The 20193-nt window shown below is 31.8% G+C and overlaps 4 protein-coding genes and 1 non-coding gene across 5 annotated transcripts; 1 reads left to right on the plus strand and 4 right to left on the minus strand.

Moving 5' to 3' along the window:
* Positions 1-1392: 1392 nt before the first annotated feature.
* Positions 1393-1465, minus strand: TRNAE-CUC. The gene has a single exon. It is a non-coding gene; the product is annotated as a tRNA-Glu (tRNA).
* A 512-nt stretch (positions 1466-1977) lies between these two features.
* LOC106450545 (ribosome biogenesis protein NOP53-like) lies at positions 1978-4019 on the minus strand. Its single transcript, XM_013892225.3, has 9 exons — positions 3758-4019; positions 3487-3659; positions 3338-3398; positions 3234-3259; positions 3072-3155; positions 2760-3001; positions 2553-2675; positions 2193-2462; positions 1978-2108 (listed from the first exon to the last, which is right to left on the minus strand). The coding sequence occupies exons 1-9, from the start codon at positions 3924-3926 to the stop codon at positions 2102-2104; spliced, it is 1155 nt and encodes a 384-aa protein (XP_013747679.2). The 5' UTR covers positions 3927-4019; the 3' UTR covers positions 1978-2101.
* A 7252-nt stretch (positions 4020-11271) lies between these two features.
* Positions 11272-13042, plus strand: LOC106450698 (transcription factor bHLH61). The gene is made up of 4 exons (XM_013892417.3): positions 11272-11592; positions 11993-12124; positions 12227-12397; positions 12780-13042. Exons 1-4 carry the CDS (start codon positions 11515-11517, stop codon positions 12873-12875), a joined length of 477 nt encoding a protein of 158 aa, XP_013747871.1. The 5' UTR covers positions 11272-11514; the 3' UTR covers positions 12876-13042.
* A 1032-nt stretch (positions 13043-14074) lies between these two features.
* Positions 14075-14814, minus strand: LOC106453332 (putative BTB/POZ domain-containing protein At2g40440). Its single transcript, XM_022720426.1, has 2 exons — positions 14683-14814; positions 14075-14542 (listed from the first exon to the last, which is right to left on the minus strand). The coding sequence occupies exons 1-2, from the start codon at positions 14812-14814 to the stop codon at positions 14075-14077; spliced, it is 600 nt and encodes a 199-aa protein (XP_022576147.1).
* A 1346-nt stretch (positions 14815-16160) lies between these two features.
* LOC106454534 (putative BTB/POZ domain-containing protein At2g40440) lies at positions 16161-19304 on the minus strand. Its single transcript, XM_013896651.3, has 2 exons — positions 17717-19304; positions 16161-17623 (listed from the first exon to the last, which is right to left on the minus strand). Exons 1-2 carry the CDS (start codon positions 17840-17842, stop codon positions 17111-17113), a joined length of 639 nt encoding a protein of 212 aa, XP_013752105.1. The 5' UTR covers positions 17843-19304; the 3' UTR covers positions 16161-17110.
* Between the last annotated feature and the right edge of the window lie 889 nt (positions 19305-20193).

Raw genomic sequence — 20193 nt, forward strand, 5'->3', positions numbered from 1 at the left:
GAAATTTTAAAACAACACTAAAGATCATTGGCTTCAGTATATAGAACATTTACCAAAAAACTCAATATTTTTGTAGGGGTTAGTTAACACATATATTTGAGAAAAAGTCAAAACTATTGAAATACTGTTTTAATGCATAGTTGCATCTTTCACTAACATATGATGACAATCAAAGATGTTTGGAATTTTTTTTGTCTTTGTTTCTTTAGAAAGTATCGATTTTATAGTGGATAGTCCACCAATTTATGAAGAATTATGAAGTTTTGCTAAATTAATTGACAAAAAATTAAAACGATGCCCATGTACCATTAAAGAGAATTTAATATACATTAATATAAATGTAAAATGTGTTTAGAAATTTTAAAACAACACTAAAGATCATACACTTCAGTATATAGAACATTTGCCGAATCTCTAGAAAATATTGATTTTATAGTGGTTAGTCCACCAATTTAAGAAGAATTATGAAGTTTTACTAACTTAATTGAACAAAAATTAAAACGATGTTCATGTATCATGAAATAGAGTTTAATATACATTAATAAGAATATAGAATGTGTTTAAAATTTTGAAAACAACCCTAAAGATCATAACCTTAGTATATAGACAATTTACTGAAAAATTCAATATTTTCGTTGGGGTTAACACATAGATTTAAAAAAATTTCAAAAATATTGTTTTAATATATAATTGCATTCTTTACTAACATATGATGAAGGTCAAAGATGTTTGGAATTTTTTCGTATCCGTTTCTCTAGAAAATATTGATTTTATAGTGGTTAGTCCACCATAGTATACAGAGTATTTACCGAAAAAATCAAACTTTTTCGCAGTCGATAGATTTGAAGTTTCAAGTCTAAGAGCTACCGATTCATGGCCATGTAGAACTTTTCTCTAGGATATTAACCGCTGCTACTTAAGCCCTTGGATTTTTCTCCAATTTTGTTTGGAAAGCGTTCTTCAGGTCTTGTTTTATCTAAACTTCCTTGGCAGGTGCTTGGACGGCCACTTTAACGTCAACAAAAATTTACCACCTCACACGTTATACACCATGTGTTGTATCAGTTGACGTTTTGTGTTAGAGGGGGATAAACCATCCCATCTTGCGAAGAGTTGGCTCAGAATCATACACTTTTTCAGGGAAATGGCAGATAGGTTTGTCGCTAGTAGCTCCAAATGGTTTGCCTAAGATGAGAAGATACTTTTTTTTGTCAAGAGCTCTATATAACGACCTATAATATTGCAGCAATTTTAAAAGAGTAAAAGTAATCGATCATCACACAAGTCCATGTCGTTTCTAAAGGCGTGGACAACCTACTTCCTATCGCTATTCTTGGTTAACAGAACCGGAATCCAGTTTACTGTGATAAAATACGAAATTAAAAAATTATGCTCCGTCGCCGGGACTCGAACCCGGGTCTCTCGGGTGAGAGCCGAGTATCCTAACCAGCTAGACTACGACGGACCTTGTTTGACTTGCAAAAGACGTTATACAGATCCTAAACCAACAATCAGGTTATTCCAAAGTGTTGCGAGCGGTATGCTATAACATAGGAGAAGTGATCAACATAGCCTTGATGGATTAGAAAGAAGAAGTCTCTAAGAACTTGTTTCCATGTACAAGATCACAACAAGCGTCTATACTCTCTAGTAGAATTTAAACATTACATATTTTATTGGGTCTAAAACTACTAAAAGTCGCATGAAAAAACCTTCAAGTTATAAAACTTCAAGATTTATACTTCATATTAGACCTTGAAACTAAGAAGAATTTTAACAAAAACTTTGATACGAAGGTTTCTTCTCATTGAACTATCTGATTCATTGTAAGATGTGTGTACAAATAAATGGTGCTTACATTGATCCTACGTTTGATGGAACATGCCACATACCCAAGTAAATCTATTAAAGTTGCAGATAGATCAAGTTATAATGCTATGAATCAAATATATATAGAGAGAGATTTAAGATTAGAAGTAATGAAACTGGTAGCAACATCTTTTGTTTTTTCCTCACAAACTCAAAACTGATAACATTAAAACCAACTTAATGTTTAAACATATATAAAAGTCGTCGGCTGTGACAGAATCAGCTGCTATTACTAGTTCCTGCACAAATAATTGATCATAGTAAGAAATCTACATTAAGTAACCTACTTTGTTCACTAGTCATTCACTGTTAGCGCTTTATACCTTCTAATGTTCTTTGACGGCACAAGTATTCCTCGCTTCTCCAAGCTCTTGAACCGATCTCTTGCAAGCGTGCAGCATGCCTTCAGCTTACGTAGTGAACCGGTCATCTCTTCTGTTAAGAGGACTTGCACAGGAGGAGCCTCATACTTATGTTTTCCCAAACGAGGAGGACGTATCTTGAGCACTTCCTCCTTAGCGATCTTCTTTCGTATGAGTTTGTTCTGTTTTTCCTTATCATCTTTGGCTATCTCTTTCAAGATCTTAGGCAAGCTACGAGAAAGAAAGAATGCACCCAAGAACATTAGTTAAGAACATGCATTTACCGTGAATCAATACACTAAAAAAAAACCACAAACTTACCTATCAATTTCCTTCGATAACTTCTCTTTCAACTTTTCCTTTGTCTCCATCTTCCGCAACGCCTTTTGTCTAGATCGCTTATTCAACACCACGCGTGTTACCCTCTTCGTTGTTCTTGCGAGTCTGCAGTAGAAAAGATTCCAAAAAACATCAAAATCCAACTCTTTATTACAGTATATGTTGTCTGGAAACATACAGAGAGCTTACTTCTTATTCCCAGCCTCAGAACTTTCATTCTCAGCGTCTGCTTCCTCTTCACCTTCACTACCGTTATCCACACCAAGAAAGTACGCACTCTTCCCATTAATTATTCTATTGCACACACTCAAAAGACCCGCCTCGTCTTCAATGTTGGCCTCTCCATCAATAGTCAAAGGAACAGGCTCAGGCCCTAACTCAGCTTTGTAAACTTTCTGCATTTCTTGAGCAACTGCTTCAGCCAACATATCCTATAAACATGTGAGAAGTCAATGCAAAATATTCAACTAGCGACTTAATCTATAGTAAAGACTTTTGTACCTCATGACTTTCAGCTGTAGGGTTGTATGAGCATCCTGCAGGATCAACCTCTACTGCTGGAATAGTCGAAGTCATTTTCCAAATCTGTACAAACAAGAAAAAGAGTTCAATCTCAAAACCAAATCACTTCTCCAATACAAGAACAAGGATAAGAGATATTACCTTTCTAGGATTCTTCTCATGTTCTCCTGTTACCAAACAAAATGTTAAATCTTAACATCTCTATACCGGTTTTAAAAAAAACGATTAATTACATTAAACATTACCGTTATTATCATCATCATCATCACCCCACAAGTCCGTCATTACAGAACCGTCATCAACGTTCTGCAGACAAGTAAGAATCATTTTGAATATAAGCTCCCAGGAAAAAAAAGGACAATACAGCTTCAGTTCAGATCTATAAAGGTCACACCTTTTGAGCTTGTTTAAGTGTTTTGCTTTCCACAACGTTTGTGTTCTTCTTACTAATCTTCGACTTGGGTTTCGAAGACGACACGACCTGGACAAAAGGGTTCTTCTTTAAAACGCTGTCGCACCGGAGAACCTTCTCTCTGTGTTTCTCAATCTTCCATTTCACCGGAATGTCTGATATTAAAAAAAAAAAAAAACCATAATAAAAATTAAAACTTTCGTGAAGATTCTAACGACCCATCAAATTTTATCAAGCGGGTAAGAGGGAGAACCATGAGATTTGTCGACGTGGAAGAGATCCTCGCTTGGAGCGGCGGAGAGGTTGCCACCGGAGAGAGCGTCTTTGGTTGATTTCTCGAAGAAGTCTTCGATGTCCTCGGTGCTTATGTTAGCTCTCCATGCTTTTTTGCCTTTCCTTGAACTCTTTGACCTGTTACCCATCTCGCTATCCCTCTCCGGCGCTCTCTCGCGGCGGCGCGGAGTTTGGTTCAGTAACGAAAGAGAAGAGAGAAAGGTATGTGTTTGAAGAAGAGGACACTAAGGGTAAGGCTTTAGAAAGAAACATAATGGGCCTTAAGTGGCTCTAATGGGCCCATCGTTTGATTTTGATTCTAATGTGTTCTCTATTTAAAACCTTTCATTCATAATGATTTTTTTTGTTTTGGGGGGAAAGATTCATAACAATAAATATAGAATACCACACAAAATTAGTCATAATTTTTTTATTTTTCTGATACGTAAATCAAGTGATTTACTAGTATATACATTGTCTGAAATCATATTTACCATATGTCCCAAATATATAGCCTATATAACTTGACTGGAACTTCAGCTTTTGTTTAGAAAGTCCCTTTGTATTCTTATTTCTGTGAAGTCTTCATCCGTAGCTAGTATTTGTCTACTCCTGTTATAGATTAAACAAATGTTCTCCCTCCCATTTTCGTGGGATTCCAGCAAGTAAATTATGTGAAAAAAAACTTAATTATAATGAGTTCATAAGTCTACAACTAGACATGCAAACGTAATAAATTATGTGAAAATTAGCTTAATTAGTTTATAAGCCTACAACTAGACATGCAAACGTCACGTCGTCACGCATATATGTAAAAACATGTGTACGTAGTCGTAATTAATTGAATATTAGAAGCGTATTTTGTTTCTACAGTATTCTGATGTATAAACATGAGGATGTAAATGATTGAGCAATTTCTATTATTTGATCAGATACTATACTTTTTTTTTTGTTACTGATCGGATACTATACAAATCGAAAATAAAAGATATTTTAAAATAATAAAATGAGTGATGTTTGATAGCACAAAGCCGCCCCCGTGACCTAATTCCCATTTGATTCTTTTGTCACATTCAAGAGGAGAGTGGGGTAGATCAAATTGCTAAACCCTGACTACAACATATTATTGTAAATTCTTCTTAACATATGTTCAATATTATTTTGTCTTTTTGGTCTCTTCTAAATCCCACGTATGGTCCATCCAATGTGTTTATATCTTGGAGTTTAATTAATGAGTCGTCCTTAACATTGATGTGCCAACATGAAGAAGAAACTACAACGATATACTATAATTATTTTGTCAACTAATTAGATTTCATAAAATTATTTTATCAATTTACTTACATAAAAAGATGTTATATGCCTTCCATTTGTTTCATTAGTATATTAAACGTGTGGTAATAATCAGCCAATTAATATGTTTTACAAAAAGGTTAATACAGTGATTTTACACCCAAAAATATATACAGTGATGTTAACACACCCGATCAAGTGAAGACACTACAAAAAAAAAATTATTTAGCATCATCTATTTTATATTTTGTATTACTATAAATGATGTAAATTTTTTTTGCATCACTTATATGAATGACTTTGAAAATGGTGATGCAAATAATTTGCATCATATTAAATTGATGCCAAATAATTTAATAAAACATCAACATCTTATAAATGATGCTAAATAATATATATATATATATATATATATATATCTCATTTATAAATACATGATTTAAAATAGAGTCACTTAATTTGTGATTTAAATTAAGTGATACAATTCACTTCATTTTTGTAGTGAGATTATTGAAGTTATTTAGAGGACTGACAAATGATATTAATTTTGGATATATACTAATTACAGTTTTTTAAGTTATATTATTTTAAAAAAGTTCCCCAGATATAAAAGTTGTATTTTAGTGAATTTTTATTTTTCAATAAGAAATATTAATTAACTAATGGTATAAACAACAGCTTTAGGAAATTTATGTAATAACATATATATAGTTAATTTGATCCAACATTTTAACATTTTATCAAGACTTTTGTTTTGGTATGCAGTATTAATGGTTCTAAGACTAGTACATCTGTATTATTCAAAATTTTAATGTTCTTGTAAGAAAAATATTTATATGAAAGTGCTATTGTAAAAATTGATATGAAAACATGTGACTGAACAAATCTTTTAATATTAAGATGATGTGAAAACATGTGAATGGATCAAATTAGTATGATGTAGAAACATGTGACTCTATCATACTAATTTGAATGATTTATAGTATTAATTGAGATTTGAATGAAAGAAGGATAGCTTACCAAATGTGTGATGATTTAGTGGCAATGTCAAAATGTTGATTTGTGTACTCTTAGTTAAAACTCTTTTTAGTATTGTCTGTACAGAATTTTTTTAAAGAAAATTAGAATATCTAAACATTGATTATGAATATTAGGGATATTTAATAGTCTGAATACTAAAAAGGTTATACGATGTATGTCTAGAATTCTCATCTACAAAATGATAAAACGTTTGCTGGAAATAAGAAGTATCCAACTAAGATTATAACAATTAAACGAATACAATTGTTTTCAGTTTTTCTATGAAGGGGATAACCAATCTAAACTCTAGAGTCTAGATTATTGTGTAGTTATGTTAGACTTAGTTGTATGATGTATTTGACTATTAAATCTATACTTGTAAAATGCTAACATTTCTGGTAATTCATTTAAATAGAAAGCCTTTTTCAAAAAAAACAATAAACAATTCTGGTAATTATGTTAAATTACCAAAAGTCTCAAATCTCAATTAAATCTTGATATTTATGTTGATGACAAAAAAAAGTCTTGATATTATGGTGATATAAAATATTTGATGCATATGCATCCTTCTCATTACAAAAATATCGTCAAATTGATTTAAAAATTAATAGAGTATACTCTTTGCTTGTGTTTATAATAGTAAGTAATACGTAATATCTCATAGTGGTGGTTCATAAATCGAACGTATAAATTTACAAGTACAATCAGAATCATTTTCCTAATACGTAGGAAACCAAACCAATGATCGTTTTCCGAGTGGAACATTAATCTATGAATATGGATCTCGTTATATTTTTTTTTGCTTATATCATAATTTTAAGGGCATATCGTAGAAACAAATTGATACTAAAATCAATAGTTCGGGCAAGGAAATATTGATTCATATGGGGGAGAAGACAAAAGAGGTATAGCTGTCACGAACACGAGACTCTTTTACATAAACTAATAGATAATATGGAATAGGAAAAAAAATATTTTACTTGTCTTGCTAAGATGATCATTTCTAAGCCAAAAACTTTTCGAAGTGAATCGATGACAAGGTAACTCTTTGTAGCCATTAGAATTCAGATGTAGATAGCGACCCTCTATATTATATAAGAAACAAATGTAATCTCACACATATTTTAATTTCAAATCGGTATTTTCTATAACAAGAAAACCAATAGCATCACGATTGTAGATAATACTTACTTGATATCTACAGTGTTAATACCAAAAAGAAAGTTATACAGTATACATAATTTATAGCATAGTCTTGATTGTGTTGCATGATTTTACCTTGAAATATATTTTTATGTAATATTTTTTCTGTTTTTTTTGATAATCCATGTAATCCAGACATTCCAGAAAGTATCCGACTAGCGTCTAAGTACACCTCCGCAGAAAGTATCCTGGATGACCGTCTTTTTCACTTCAGCGGGATTCGAATCTGGGTCCGTATTGGAGCCAAAGCTCCTCCAAGACCACTGAGCCGTCCTCGATTGGTTTTTTCTGCTATTTTAATAGAAAGCCTTTTTCAATATATAGACATATACCTTTTCTAAGGGTATTCATAGTAATATCTTACAAAGAAAATTATATGGTTAACAATTTTAAATATTTTCTTAACAATGAAATGTTATCTACTGACTTCATAAATAATAATATTATAAGATACTATAATATAAATCTCATATGCGGAGGAATATTGCTCCTTAGATACATTTGAGTACTGAACTTTATTATTCGATATTAATTCGTAAGTAAATATTTTCAACAGTATATCTAACCAAAGACATGGGTCTTGGCGTAGACGAGAGGTGCAGAAAATCAAGGGTGCATTTTGCTTGAAACCCTAAATTAAAGAAAAGAAACATATAGTGTAGAGAAGGAAGAAGAGGAGAGAGAAAAGTTCAATGTCTACATAAGCTACAGACTTGAGAGAGAAGGGTTTGATGAAGCAACGGGACTTGTGTGTAGAGTGTTGTTTTGTTGTGATGATTAATTGGCACACATGTGAATTGGTGGGTACGTTTGTTTGTCCGTCTCCTATATAGACAATTTTCTACATCCCTATATCAATGCTAATCTATCCAAACTTATGTACTTGTATCTAAACGCTTACATATATGCAAAACTTAGTATATACACATTAGTGTGTAGAGCATATTGATCTAACGTAAAAGATGCGTTTTTAATCTTGAGATTGATCCACGATCCATCAAATCATTCTGTACGTAACGGGAATGCAAACTGTTAGGCATCAAACTATAAATGATAAGTGTTTTGAAAGACGTGACTTTACATTGGTGTTTGTTCATAAATGTGATCTATATATGCATAGATGCACATTTAAAGATATATATATATATATATATATATTAAAAAGAGAGATGTTATACGTACGTAGTATATACGGCATGCATATACAAAGACGTATACATAGCTATAGAGGAAGAATTAACATGATAGAGAGGACAAGGAGAGAGGAGATATATACGTGTGGGTTTGTGTTCATAAAGATCCCCGTGAGGCATGTTTGGAGGCATTCCAAAATCACAACTAACATTCTTTTGTTTGCTTTTATCCTCTCCTTCACTTCTTTCGATGCTCCCAAACTTTTATTTTCTTAAAAGAAAAATTGATTTCACAATACTAGTTCCTCCCCCATATATCACGAGCTCATCATTCCCTTTCTTGCCATTTTTTTTTTACTTTCATTCTCTCTTCAAGTATCCTATTAACATTATTCAGACTAGTGCATAGATATATAACGAGAATCTAGTCAACCCAGGTTGAAATGATTTTGTTGTTGCAATGATCATAACGAACTGGATGTAATGGTACTTGGCACTTGCATCTCTATAATTCGCGATTGAATAGAAATTGCATCCACAAGTGAGAGATGCTGATGTCTTTTTGCCAATTTAATTTGATGTCCCAAAGGAGAGGTGAATGCATTTATTTTGATTTATAATTTGTAGCTGAATGATTAGCCAAAAAATATATATACGTGATAAAGTCCAATTTTATATCATCTATATTATTAAAACTGAAGTACACTTTAGTAATGTTTGGAAACATGAATAGTACTATAACTGAAAATTGTTTGGAAACGAAGATAGCAGTACTACATTAATTGTATTTCCATATTTCACTCATATTAATTATATTGTCTTAACAATATTTTACATCATTAATTATATTACCATAATAATAATAGTGTGGATTTTATTTAGTAGTTAATCAATATTAGTTTTGTGTCAATTATAAAATCAAAAAAGTAAAATAACTGAGTTTTGCATAAGGTTAAGCGTTTGTTTTAATTTGTTTTACTATAACATTTTTTTTTCAATCAGTGGAAAATTACGTAGCCAAAAACATAATTCAAAAACATGTTTAGTGAATAAAATCATAACTTAAATCAAAATAATAAAAATGAATTACATTCATTGTCACTTAATTTTTCACTCAATATAATTGCTTACTAAATAAGAAAAACTCTTTCAGTTTCACTTAATTTAGCAAAACACATAAAAAAATATCATTTATATTAGTTTATAAAATCAGTTAGGCATGAACACTAAATATCCACTTAGGTACGAGTCGTTCCTTTCGGGTATCGTTTTATTTTGTTTTAAAATTACTCACTCCTTGAATATTATAAATTTATGTGTAGATTTTGAGTTGAATTTTTTTGAGTCTGGATGAGTTTGGTTCTGATGTATATGACCCTAAAATATCTAAATAACCAATGTATTTGAAACGGGTTTGGATATTTGTACCAAAAATAACCATATTATCTGATTCGATCTGGATCTTTTGAATACAATTAGTTATATTACGACATATCTAAAATATAAAACACTAATTATGAAAAACAAATATTAATGTATAAAAATATAAGTATAGTTTTATTTTAGTAATTTCATTAATTATATTACTTTAACAATATATCACATCATTAATTATATTTACCGTAAAAGTAATAATGTAGATTTTTATTTATTAGTTAATCAATATTAACTTTGTGCAATTATAAAAAAATAAAAATGTAAGATAACCGAGTTTTGCATATGGTTAATAGTTTGGTTTAATATGTTTTACTAAAACTTTCTTTTGTCTTAGTTCCAATTGGTGAAAAATTACATAGCAAAACACATAATTCAAAGGCATAGTTTATATGAACAAGTTAATAATTTAAATCAAAATAATTAAAAAGTATTACATTTATTATCACTTAATGTTTCACTTCATATAACTATTTTATTAAATAAAAAATTCTTTCTATTTTTCTTATTTTTGCCAAATATATAGAAAGAGTTTTCTTTTTAATCTATTTGCAAAATCAGTTAAGTATGGACATTCGGATACTCATTGAGGTACAAGTTGTTTCTTTCGGGATTAATTTTTTTGGATTTTTAAATTAGGCGCCACTTGGATATTATAAATTTATGTATGATGCTTGAGTTGGATCCTCTCGGGTCTGAATGATTTTGATTTTGATGTGTAGAAATATAAAAATATTTAATTAACCAATGTATCTGAAAAGAGTGTATATTTGTACCAAAAATAATCTTATTACCCGATTCAATCCAAATATTTTGAATACAATTAGTTATACGACGACACATCTTAAATATATAACACTAATGATAAAATAACAAATAATTTATAAAACCGTAAAAATTAACACCCGCACGGGCGTGCGGGTCAATCTCTAGTTACTTATTACACGGATTGGAATAATATATCATATCATTAAGTATATAAATGGAGTTTTGTAATTATATATCTTTATCGGTTTCCAAAATTTCAAAGCTGGCTATAGTTGTAATCAATTATCGCGATTTTGCTTGGAGGTGTTAGAATAGTATGTAGACAAAGAAGAAGATAAAACACGTAAATAATCTTAAAAGTATATAATATAGATATATTGCAATGGTAACGTAATTTCACCACAGCGATATTTACCGCCAATAAGTAGTGTTACAATATTCACGTTGCTAGGTAAGGTACGGACACACATATATATATATATATATGTATTTACATGATCGTATAAATATATATTGTAAATAAAATACTCATAATGCATATGTAAATTAATCAATATACGATATGTATTTATATAAGAAAAATAAAATAAAAAAATGGTCGAATATTAAATAGGATATCGTATATTGAGACATAGAGGCAAGCAAGTAATTCACGAGATACAAAACGGAGTTGTCCGTATATTATATTTTGTAGCGATCAAGAGAGACTAAGGCAGACATGTGAGAGAGGAAAGGATCCTATATACAAATTTAATCTAAGATCTCTGCTTCCTCCTCATATATATACTGCATATACACACATAGTTCCCCTATATCGAAGATAGTAGAAATCAACCAAGAAAGCTCAATACGAAAGGAAGAGGCTTATAATATCAAGCATAGAAGAATGGATCCGAGGGAAAAGAAGAGAGGTTCTTTGAAAGAGAAGTTTCAATTGCTTCGTTCAATCACTAATTCTCATGCTGTAATTAATATTCACCCTCTCTCTCTCTTTTCTTTTTAATTGTGTCCCATGGAGATAAACGCACATGCACACACAAAACACATGACTCAGTCTTACTCGATCTATACTTGATTTTTTTTCACTCAGTCACAAATTTGTCCCGTAAGGTCATTTTCGATATTGGGTATGTGAATCTCTTGGATCTTCGATATATATCTGTTTCTTTTCTATTTCTTGGGTGATTACTTTATCTTCTTTTAAACACATATAAGAACGCATATTATTGCAAACAAGATGTATATGACAATCATGATCGATAGATGAAACGGGGATGATTTTTTTTTGTAACCTCTAATATTGTTTTTCCGATGATGTATATGCTGCTAATATATTTCCATTCACACGCCCTCTTTAATGACAGGAAAACGATACATCGATCATAATGGATGCTTCTAAATATATCAAAAAGCTTAAGAAGAAAGTTGAAAGATTCAAAGGAGACACTACGGCAGGGCAATCTTCAAGCGAGCCCACGGATCCCACCATACCAATGGTATCAACAATCAAACATACACTTTGTAACCATTAATTATATATAGACATAAGCACGCATGTGAATGTGAGAGATTCATTAAGAGGTTATATTTATTTATAGGTAACAGTGGAAACCCTAGAAAAGGGTTTTATGATAAACGTATTCGCAGGGAAGAATCAACCAGGCATGCTTGTTTCGGTATTAGAAGCCTTTGAGGATATTGGGCTAAACGTTCTCGACGCTAGGGTTTCATGTACTGACTCCTTTAGCTTGCATGCCACGGGAGTCGAGGTAATTAACAAATTAATTAGCAGAGAAACGTATCCATATATATACGAACAATTCTATGTCATAGTTATTACTACTTGCCTATACATATATATGTTTCGGACTGTATTTGTATGAAGTACTTACTACAGACGATCTGATGTTACGATAGTGTGTGTCGTCATATGTTGTTATGAAATCTTATATGGCTTTACTTACTAACTTACCAATATGAATGTTTGTGCTTTTGCTAATGAAACTTTTAAAATAATATATGGTAGATTATAAAATAAAGGTGGCAATCTCAACAAACACGGATACAAAATATATATAAACAATTTTTAGGTCGATATGTGAGTGTTGAATATAAAAATTATTTAGTGATTACGCACCTTACTAATTGCAGAATGAAGATGGAGAAGGTATGGATTCTGAAGCAGTGAAACAAGCAGTGACAGATGCAATCACAAGCTGGAGTGAAAGCAGTGATCTACAGAGCTAGATTGACCCACATTTACCTCTTTCTTTAATTCTCTTTATTATATTTTATTTATGCAAAAATATAATAACACAGTTTCTAGAGCAATTCTGCTTTATTCTTAGTCTGTTCATCGTGTAGCCCATAATTTTCTCCTAAAAAGGGATAATGAAGAAATCAATTGTATGTTACTATTTATCTCACACAGTTAAGCAATAGAAAAATACGTATTCAAAGAATAGCTGCTACGTTGAAGTATACATACCAACTGAGTCAGTTAAAGTATTTGTTCTGATTTTCCTTCGTGGGTTAAAAATTAGTGCTTTTAAATTAGAATATCAGAAAATCGAAGACGCTCCTCAACATTGTTTTTGAATTTGATAGAGAAAATTAAAATTATTTCGGTCCTTTCGGATTTGATCAGGTGATATAAGAGAGCTTATTCAGTTTAAAAAAAAGATATTAGAGAGCTTATTCTATACCACAGAAGAAGACAAACATTTTTTGTTCACGTGAGCAAAATAACTCCAGAAAAACTGGAATGTAAAACGTACAAATACATACATTCTACACGTTCGCCCCACGATTTCCTTTTCACTTAATTGTTGACATAAACAAGATTATGATAATTTGAGTTTCATAAGCATACTGATATTTTTTTTGAATAAAGGCTTTCAAATTAAACATAAACTATTACAGGATAAGACTATGAGTCTTATAGTTTGATAGAGTTTGCATGAAACAAGTTTCATGAATACTGATATTTACAAGGGGAAAATATTAGATTAGTGCTGCTCAATCAGGAAAATATCCCATCGAACAAAGAAATCGATTTGAAACATGTAATTTAGTATAGTTTAAAAAAACATGTAATTTGGTATAGATAGTTTTATTTGATGATGAAAAACTGAATTCATACTGAATTAAAAAAAAATAGATACAAAAATATATATATATTTTTTAATTCTCAAGATAGAAAGTAGTAACAGAATCTATACAAATCTTTTTCTCTACTATAGGAAACTCATGACAAAAGTAAAGCAGATTCCAATATATGTGTGGGAAGGTTCTATTGAAACCTCCATCCAACGGTTCAATAAACAAAACAAATATCAATTGACCCTCTTTAATATCATGCAGATGTAGAAGATAATTTTAACGTAACAAACCAAACCAACAGAGATGTGTTTTTGAAGTATCAGATCTTAAACGATTTGGGCCTTCTAGAATATATAATAGTGCTTCCACCTCCGAGACTTAGAAGACTTCATTATATCAACGGTAAGATCTGGATTCGTCACAACAAACAGCTTGAACTCAACAGTGTCACAGATCGCCAGTAAATTCCTTACGACAAACATGACAGCAGCGTCGTTGAGGGCTTCGTCAAAAGGAATCAAAGACAGTTCCAAGATATTGATAACATTCGCCAGTTTCAAAGATGATATCAATTCTTTTCTACATAGATCCCTTAGATGCGGAATATCATATTTGTCCGCTGCTACAAAAAGTGTTTGAGCATGTATCTTCTCCTTTTCAGAAAGCACAGAACGATTGTTGTAGATGAACCCAACTAAAGCCTCTAGCTCCTCTTGTTTCAACTCCGGAAGAGTTACTGTCTCGATCTGATCAGCCGTACCTTTGAACTTGTCTGATTCCAGCATTTTCTTAAACACCTCTGATCGTGCCGCCTATTAACAGTACATACATATGTTGATGAAGTATCATTTAAGGTAAGAGGCAAACACATATAAACATAATATTTAGATAACTATTTTAGTTGTAAGATGATAAATAAATGACAAGAGAAGAAAAAATAGAAGACCAAAACAAGTTTGTGGGCGGAGATAGCTGCATTCTCATTACTGTCTCCTGCCTTGAGACGTACATCTACTTGCCATTGTTCATTAAAAACCTTTGCAAACCCACCCAAGAAAATTTCAAGATTGTTCTCCGTTGTCATAGCTAGGTAACGTGAAGTTTATTTCGTAAAGGATGGTGAATTATATAGAGAAAACTCCATAGACGCCAGTCAAAATGTCTCTTGTTTTACTTTCTTCTACACTGCCAAATCCTTGGAAAGGAATGAGACATTAATGGTGATGAATAATCATCCACTGCATGTCCCAAGTCCCAACTTTTGGTTGCCCGATGCTCTTGGGATCCCGAATTATATATGGAACCAAACGGATGTTTCAACAAAGGACCAGTATATATTTTAGAAGTGTAATTAAGTTGATTGGTCATTGGGTAACGAGTTCCAGTATATTTTGTTGATAAATAATTATACATAAAAGCAAACTAGAGAACCACCAATGAGTCAGTGACAACAAGTTTTTTTTCGAACTTTAGTCAGTGACAACATGTTTAAGCTTTAAATTTGGAAAAATACTCTAGAACAATTATGAAAGCCTCCAAATATTTGGTTAACCATATACTCTGTTCTACAAAATAAATGTTTTAAAAATATTTTAAAAGTAGTTTGTATGTGTTTTTCTAAATTTTCTATTATTGAATAATAGTAAACTGTAATCTGTAAAAAAAATTAATTAATTTTTTTGAATTAATATTGGTTTAGTCTTATTTAAAATTGATAATAAGAAGAAGCAATGTTCACGTGCGAGTGTGCGACGCTGTGTGAAGATAACATTTTACATTTTACTTGAAAAAACTCAACTGAAAGAAATTTCTATAAATACATGTTTTGGGTTTAAAGCTAGTTTCTTATAATTTACCAGAGATATTTTTTTTATAAGATTTTCCATATCTAAAGAAATAAATTGGAAGATTCTGTCCATTTTAGGGGGGTTATTGGGACATGAATTTTAATGGAATTTGATGATTTCCATAGTTGAGAATATTTTACAAGTTAACTAGATTTGACAAATTTTATCCAATATTCTTACATAGATTTTCATTACTTGTGTATAGAATTCTATTGATTGTTATTAATTTTTAAGGTAAGAAATTAATGGTATAATAGAAGAAAAGAAAAAAAAAATCATTTCAATTATTAAAAAGACAAAATATCATTGTACCTTTTAATATATAGATATATAAATAAAAGTTATTTTTATTATAATTTTAAAATATATGGTTTTAAATTTGAACTTTTTATATAAAAGCTTTCGATTTTTTTTTCAAATTTTTTTAATTCTTTTTGAATTTCGAAAATACTTCTTAAAACTATTTTAATTATTTATTACTTATATTAAATTTTTAATATTTGTTTTCTACTTTTATGTTAAAATTGTGATTTGTATTATTTCATTGTTCAATTTTGTGTGTTTTTGTATGCGAGTGTATTTTATTGCATAGATTTCAAAAATCTTATGGGTATAGATGATATTCTCAAAGTTTAGTCTTATGAGTAAAAACAAAGAAAATTTACGTCCCAATAACAATAGATTTTAATAGAATCTTAAAATCAATGAAAACTAAACTTTTCCAATAACAAAAGATTTTGAGTGGAATTTAAAAGTCATCATCCCAATAACAATGGATTCTAATTAGATTTTAAAAATCCATAAACCAATAACAATAAAATCTCAAAATTTAATAACTCCTCTTGAATTCTTCTACCAATAACCCCCCTTAATCTTTGACCAAAAAGATATTATTTTATGAATGTTTATGTTATGTATAAAATCTGATCAGCCTCAGTAAAGAAGAATATGAAGCAAAAAGAAGACCCTATCATATCACCAATAAGTTTTCGGTTGCATTTGTTCTTACCATCCTCTGTGTCATATCTTTTGTCCATTGCCAGAAAACATCTGATAGAACTTCTGGTACTGACTTATTAAACTCTTTACTTTCATTCTTTCTAAATTATTAGATAACTTTTTAATTTATTATAGTCCTTTAAGTGGTATATATGCGTTAATAGAAGTTTGCATACATTTATCTAGGTAATTTAATACCAAAAGCAAGTTTTCTTGTGTGATTGGGAATCTGAAGACATGCATGCAAACTTACTTTTTTTTTTTTTTTTATAATTCTGGTATCTGGGCAGCCATATTTCCAACTATCCCTCCGAAAGGGGTCCAGCGCCCCAACGGAAGGGATGTTAAATCTGTTGTGGCCAAGACTCGAACCCGGATGGCGGGCAATACAACTGTACCTCCTTTACCACCAAGCTACGAGCGCTTGGTTAAAAGATTGTTACAACTTACCAAACGTTTTAGCTACCTTTACTATTATTATAGGAAATAAAAAATATAGAAAACATTTTAAGGAATCCTCACTAGGCAGTTATTTTACCTAATCTTAGTAGTCATCGTCATCATCATCATCATAATCATCATCAGACTCATATTCGACTGGGATGGGATCATAACCGGATTCAGAAAAGCCTTAGTTATCTCTACAGCAAGATTTGGGTTTCTGGCAACAAACATCTTGAACTCACAAGAATCCAAAAATGTATTTATATTCCTTGCGATAAAACTCAAAACAGCATCGGTGAGAGGTTTGTCCAAAGGAACCTGCGAGAGCTCGTCAAGTGCATTGGAAGAACTGAGAGACGATATAAGTTCGTTTCTGCACAAGTCCCTTAAATGAGGAATCTCGTATCTTTGCGCTGCTAGATAAAGCGACCGAACATGTTTCTTTAGTTTTGAAGAAGAAACTAATCCGTGATCGTTGTACATGAACTTAACTAGAGTCTCTAACTCTTCGTGTCTCATCTCTGAGAAAAATAACGTTTGGTCGGATGAAGCTTTCGTCGCTTTTGATTCCAGCATCTTCTTGAATACCTCAGATCTTGCCGCCTATAATCATTGATAAAAGCATGTCAACGTACAAAATAGTATTTATAGTGTTTTATTCTTAATATGAAGATGATAATGAAAGAGAAGAAATACATTAACGAGTTTGTGGGCTGAGATAGCTGCAAAGCCATTACTGTCTCCTGCCTTGAGTAGCAAATCGGTATGCCATTTTTGTTTTAAGATTTTTGCAAATCCACTCGAGGAAACGTCTGTTGCCATATATCGTAGCGATCTATTCCAAGGAAAGCCAAAATTGAGAACTAGGATTATATAGACGAAAGGTCAAATCGACGGTCAAACTGGATGGAATCATCTTTTATAACAAAAAATGCTATTTCCCAAATGCACAAGTATTATTAAATTATATTTTTTTTCAACTATTATTAACCATCTGCATATATCTTTTCTATGTGCGTCTTAGTTAGTGCACGAAGAAACTGGATGGACAATCATCTTTTATAACAAAATGCTATTTCCCAAATGCACAACTATTATTAAATTATATTTTTTCCAACTAATCTGCATATATCTTTTCTATGTGCGTCTTAGTTAGTGCACATGCGGTATTAAGATGGTTGGTTGTGTTTCTGATGATGAGGTTGAAGAAGCTGATCATAAATCTATTACATGAATTAGGAAACTTAAGCAACTGGGAACGTGTAGAAGACTCTTAACTCACAAATGTGGAATCTTGCTGTATTCCACCAATTAGCATCATTTATGTTGAAATCTATTTTGGGGAAGGAAAAAACAATTTCACCTACAAGTTCAGTTTAAATAAAATAAAATAAAAATAAATACAAAATTCACGCTCATTTACTAAAGAGCTATTCTGAAAAAAAAAACAAAAACAAAAATTCAAAACATTATGACGAAACTATGCTAGGAAAACTCTGAAACTATATTTATATACGATTTACGATATTCCTGTTTGAGATGCGATAATTTTCTTCAATTTTTTTGCTAGCGTTAATATCATTAAAATGAAAGAAGATTTACAAAAGTTAATCTAATAAAGAGAGCAACACCTTGGCAAAAAAGCATGAAAAACAGGGTGGGACAAAACAGTTTGAGATGATGTCCAATTTAAAAGATACCTACACAGTTTTCTATCTTTCCGCATCGATTGTGTTTTTTGCTTGCAAGATTGTGTTTTTTTTATCTCACGATCCCTAACCAGTTTTTTGATTTAATCTCACGATCATCAATCCCTAAACAATTTTCTTCAATTTTCTTCAGTTTTTTTTTTCAGTGCCAACTGCCAAGTTTCTAATGTGTGTACTTTTATCATTGTCGGTCGATATTTCGTATTTAATTAAGACGCTAAATATATTAAGCATCGAAAGAACATACGGCAAAAAAAGGTAGTGCGTTCTTTTATACAAAAAGAATTATATCATACGGTTTACTGAGTTTTTTCTTTCTTTTGTGAGATGATGTCGTAGATATGTTGAGAAACTGTTATCATTGGAACCAGGAAACGTTACCATCGCTAACTGTTGTTGACCAGACAATATCTGGCTAGATAGATAGGCGAATTTTCTGTATATACTTATAATACAAAATGGACCAATTAAAAACTGTATACACCCATTTGATGATAGTGATGATAATCGTGGTTCATGACGACACTAATGAAAAGGTAACAAAATATCTGGCGGTAACGTTATATATATATCACCTATTACCTATACTTGATCTTGTAAAGAGTAAGACAATTGTTTTTTTTTTTTTTTTTGAACAAACAAACATTTCATTTCAAACTAGAGTTTAGACTCCAAAAGTGGAGCTGCTTACAGACCCAGCAAGAGCAGTTTTTGCAAGCAAATCTGCTTCCGAATTGAAATTACGAGAGATGAAACTAAAAGATATTACATCAAAGAGAGGGACAAAGTGATAAATATCAAACATGATACCGAACAGTTCAGGTTGATGCTCTCCCCTCTTCAACAGGTTGATTAAGGTTAGAGAATCCGAGAGAACTGCCAAGGATCGGACGTTTGAATAAACAGCGCTGGAAACCGCGCGATGAACAGCAATGGCTTCTGCCAGTAGTGCTGACGAAACATGACTATGGGCTTCCGAGAAAGCAGGGGGGTGGATCGAAACTTCACCCGAGTAACTTCCTCCAATACCACACCTACCAGTCCTAGCGTCCCAAGCCGCATCGACCTTAACCGAGAGAGTGCCCGGCTGAATCGGTGGAGGAGGGCAAGGCGACCGTAGTTGATGTGGTTGTAGCGAAATGTCTCGAGGTATTTGCACCTCATTATCAGATTGCGCGCTAGCCCATTCCTTAGCATCCTTTATGCTCTTCAGTACAATCTCATTGGCCGTAAAAGCTCTGTTTTCATACAGCAATTTGTTCCTTCCTTTCCATAAGTTCCATAGAACCCATGGCCATAGCGGGGTAGTCACTCCCGCTGGTGGTAAGGGAACAAAGTTGCTTCCTTGTTTTATCAGTTCAGCCATTGAGGGGAGGGAACTTGAAGGTCTTAGTGCGATCGGAGCTAAAGCCCACACTTCCTCCGCTAGCGTACACTTGAGAAGGACATGTAGGTCATCCTCCT

Source organism: Brassica napus, chromosome A5 (assembly GCF_020379485.1).
Source record: "Brassica napus cultivar Da-Ae chromosome A5, Da-Ae, whole genome shotgun sequence".
Lineage (NCBI taxonomy): Eukaryota > Viridiplantae > Streptophyta > Magnoliopsida > Brassicales > Brassicaceae > Brassica > Brassica napus.

What these genes read in the sequence shown, in the direction of transcription:
- LOC106450698 (XM_013892417.3), top strand. Translation starts at nt 11,515, where the DNA reads ATGGATCCGAGGGAAAAGAAGAGAGGTTCTTTGAAAGAGAAGTTTCAA. An exon ending in CAATCACTAATTCTCATGCT is followed by an intron (nt 11,593 to 11,992) that starts GTAATTAATATT and finishes CTTTAATGACAG; the next exon opens with GAAAACGATACATCGATCAT. An exon ending in CGGATCCCACCATACCAATG is followed by an intron (nt 12,125 to 12,226) that starts GTATCAACAATC and finishes ATTTATTTATAG; the next exon opens with GTAACAGTGGAAACCCTAGA.
- LOC106454534 (XM_013896651.3), bottom strand. Translation starts at nt 17,842, where the DNA reads ATGGCAACAGACGTTTCCTCGAGTGGATTTGCAAAAATCTTAAAACAA. An exon ending in CAGCCCACAAACTCGTTAAT is followed by an intron (nt 17,624 to 17,716) that starts GTATTTCTTCTC and finishes CAATGATTATAG; the next exon opens with GCGGCAAGATCTGAGGTATT.
- LOC106450545 (XM_013892225.3), bottom strand. Translation starts at nt 3,926, where the DNA reads ATGGGTAACAGGTCAAAGAGTTCAAGGAAAGGCAAAAAAGCATGGAGA. An exon ending in ATGAGAAGAATCCTAGAAAG is followed by an intron (nt 3,156 to 3,233) that starts GTAATATCTCTT and finishes TTGTTTGTACAG; the next exon opens with ATTTGGAAAATGACTTCGAC. An exon ending in TTATCGAAGGAAATTGATAG is followed by an intron (nt 2,463 to 2,552) that starts GTAAGTTTGTGG and finishes TCTTTCTCGTAG; the next exon opens with CTTGCCTAAGATCTTGAAAG.
- LOC106453332 (XM_022720426.1), bottom strand. Translation starts at nt 14,814, where the DNA reads ATGACAACGGAGAACAATCTTGAAATTTTCTTGGGTGGGTTTGCAAAG. An exon ending in CTATCTCCGCCCACAAACTT is followed by an intron (nt 14,543 to 14,682) that starts GTTTTGGTCTTC and finishes TACTGTTAATAG; the next exon opens with GCGGCACGATCAGAGGTGTT.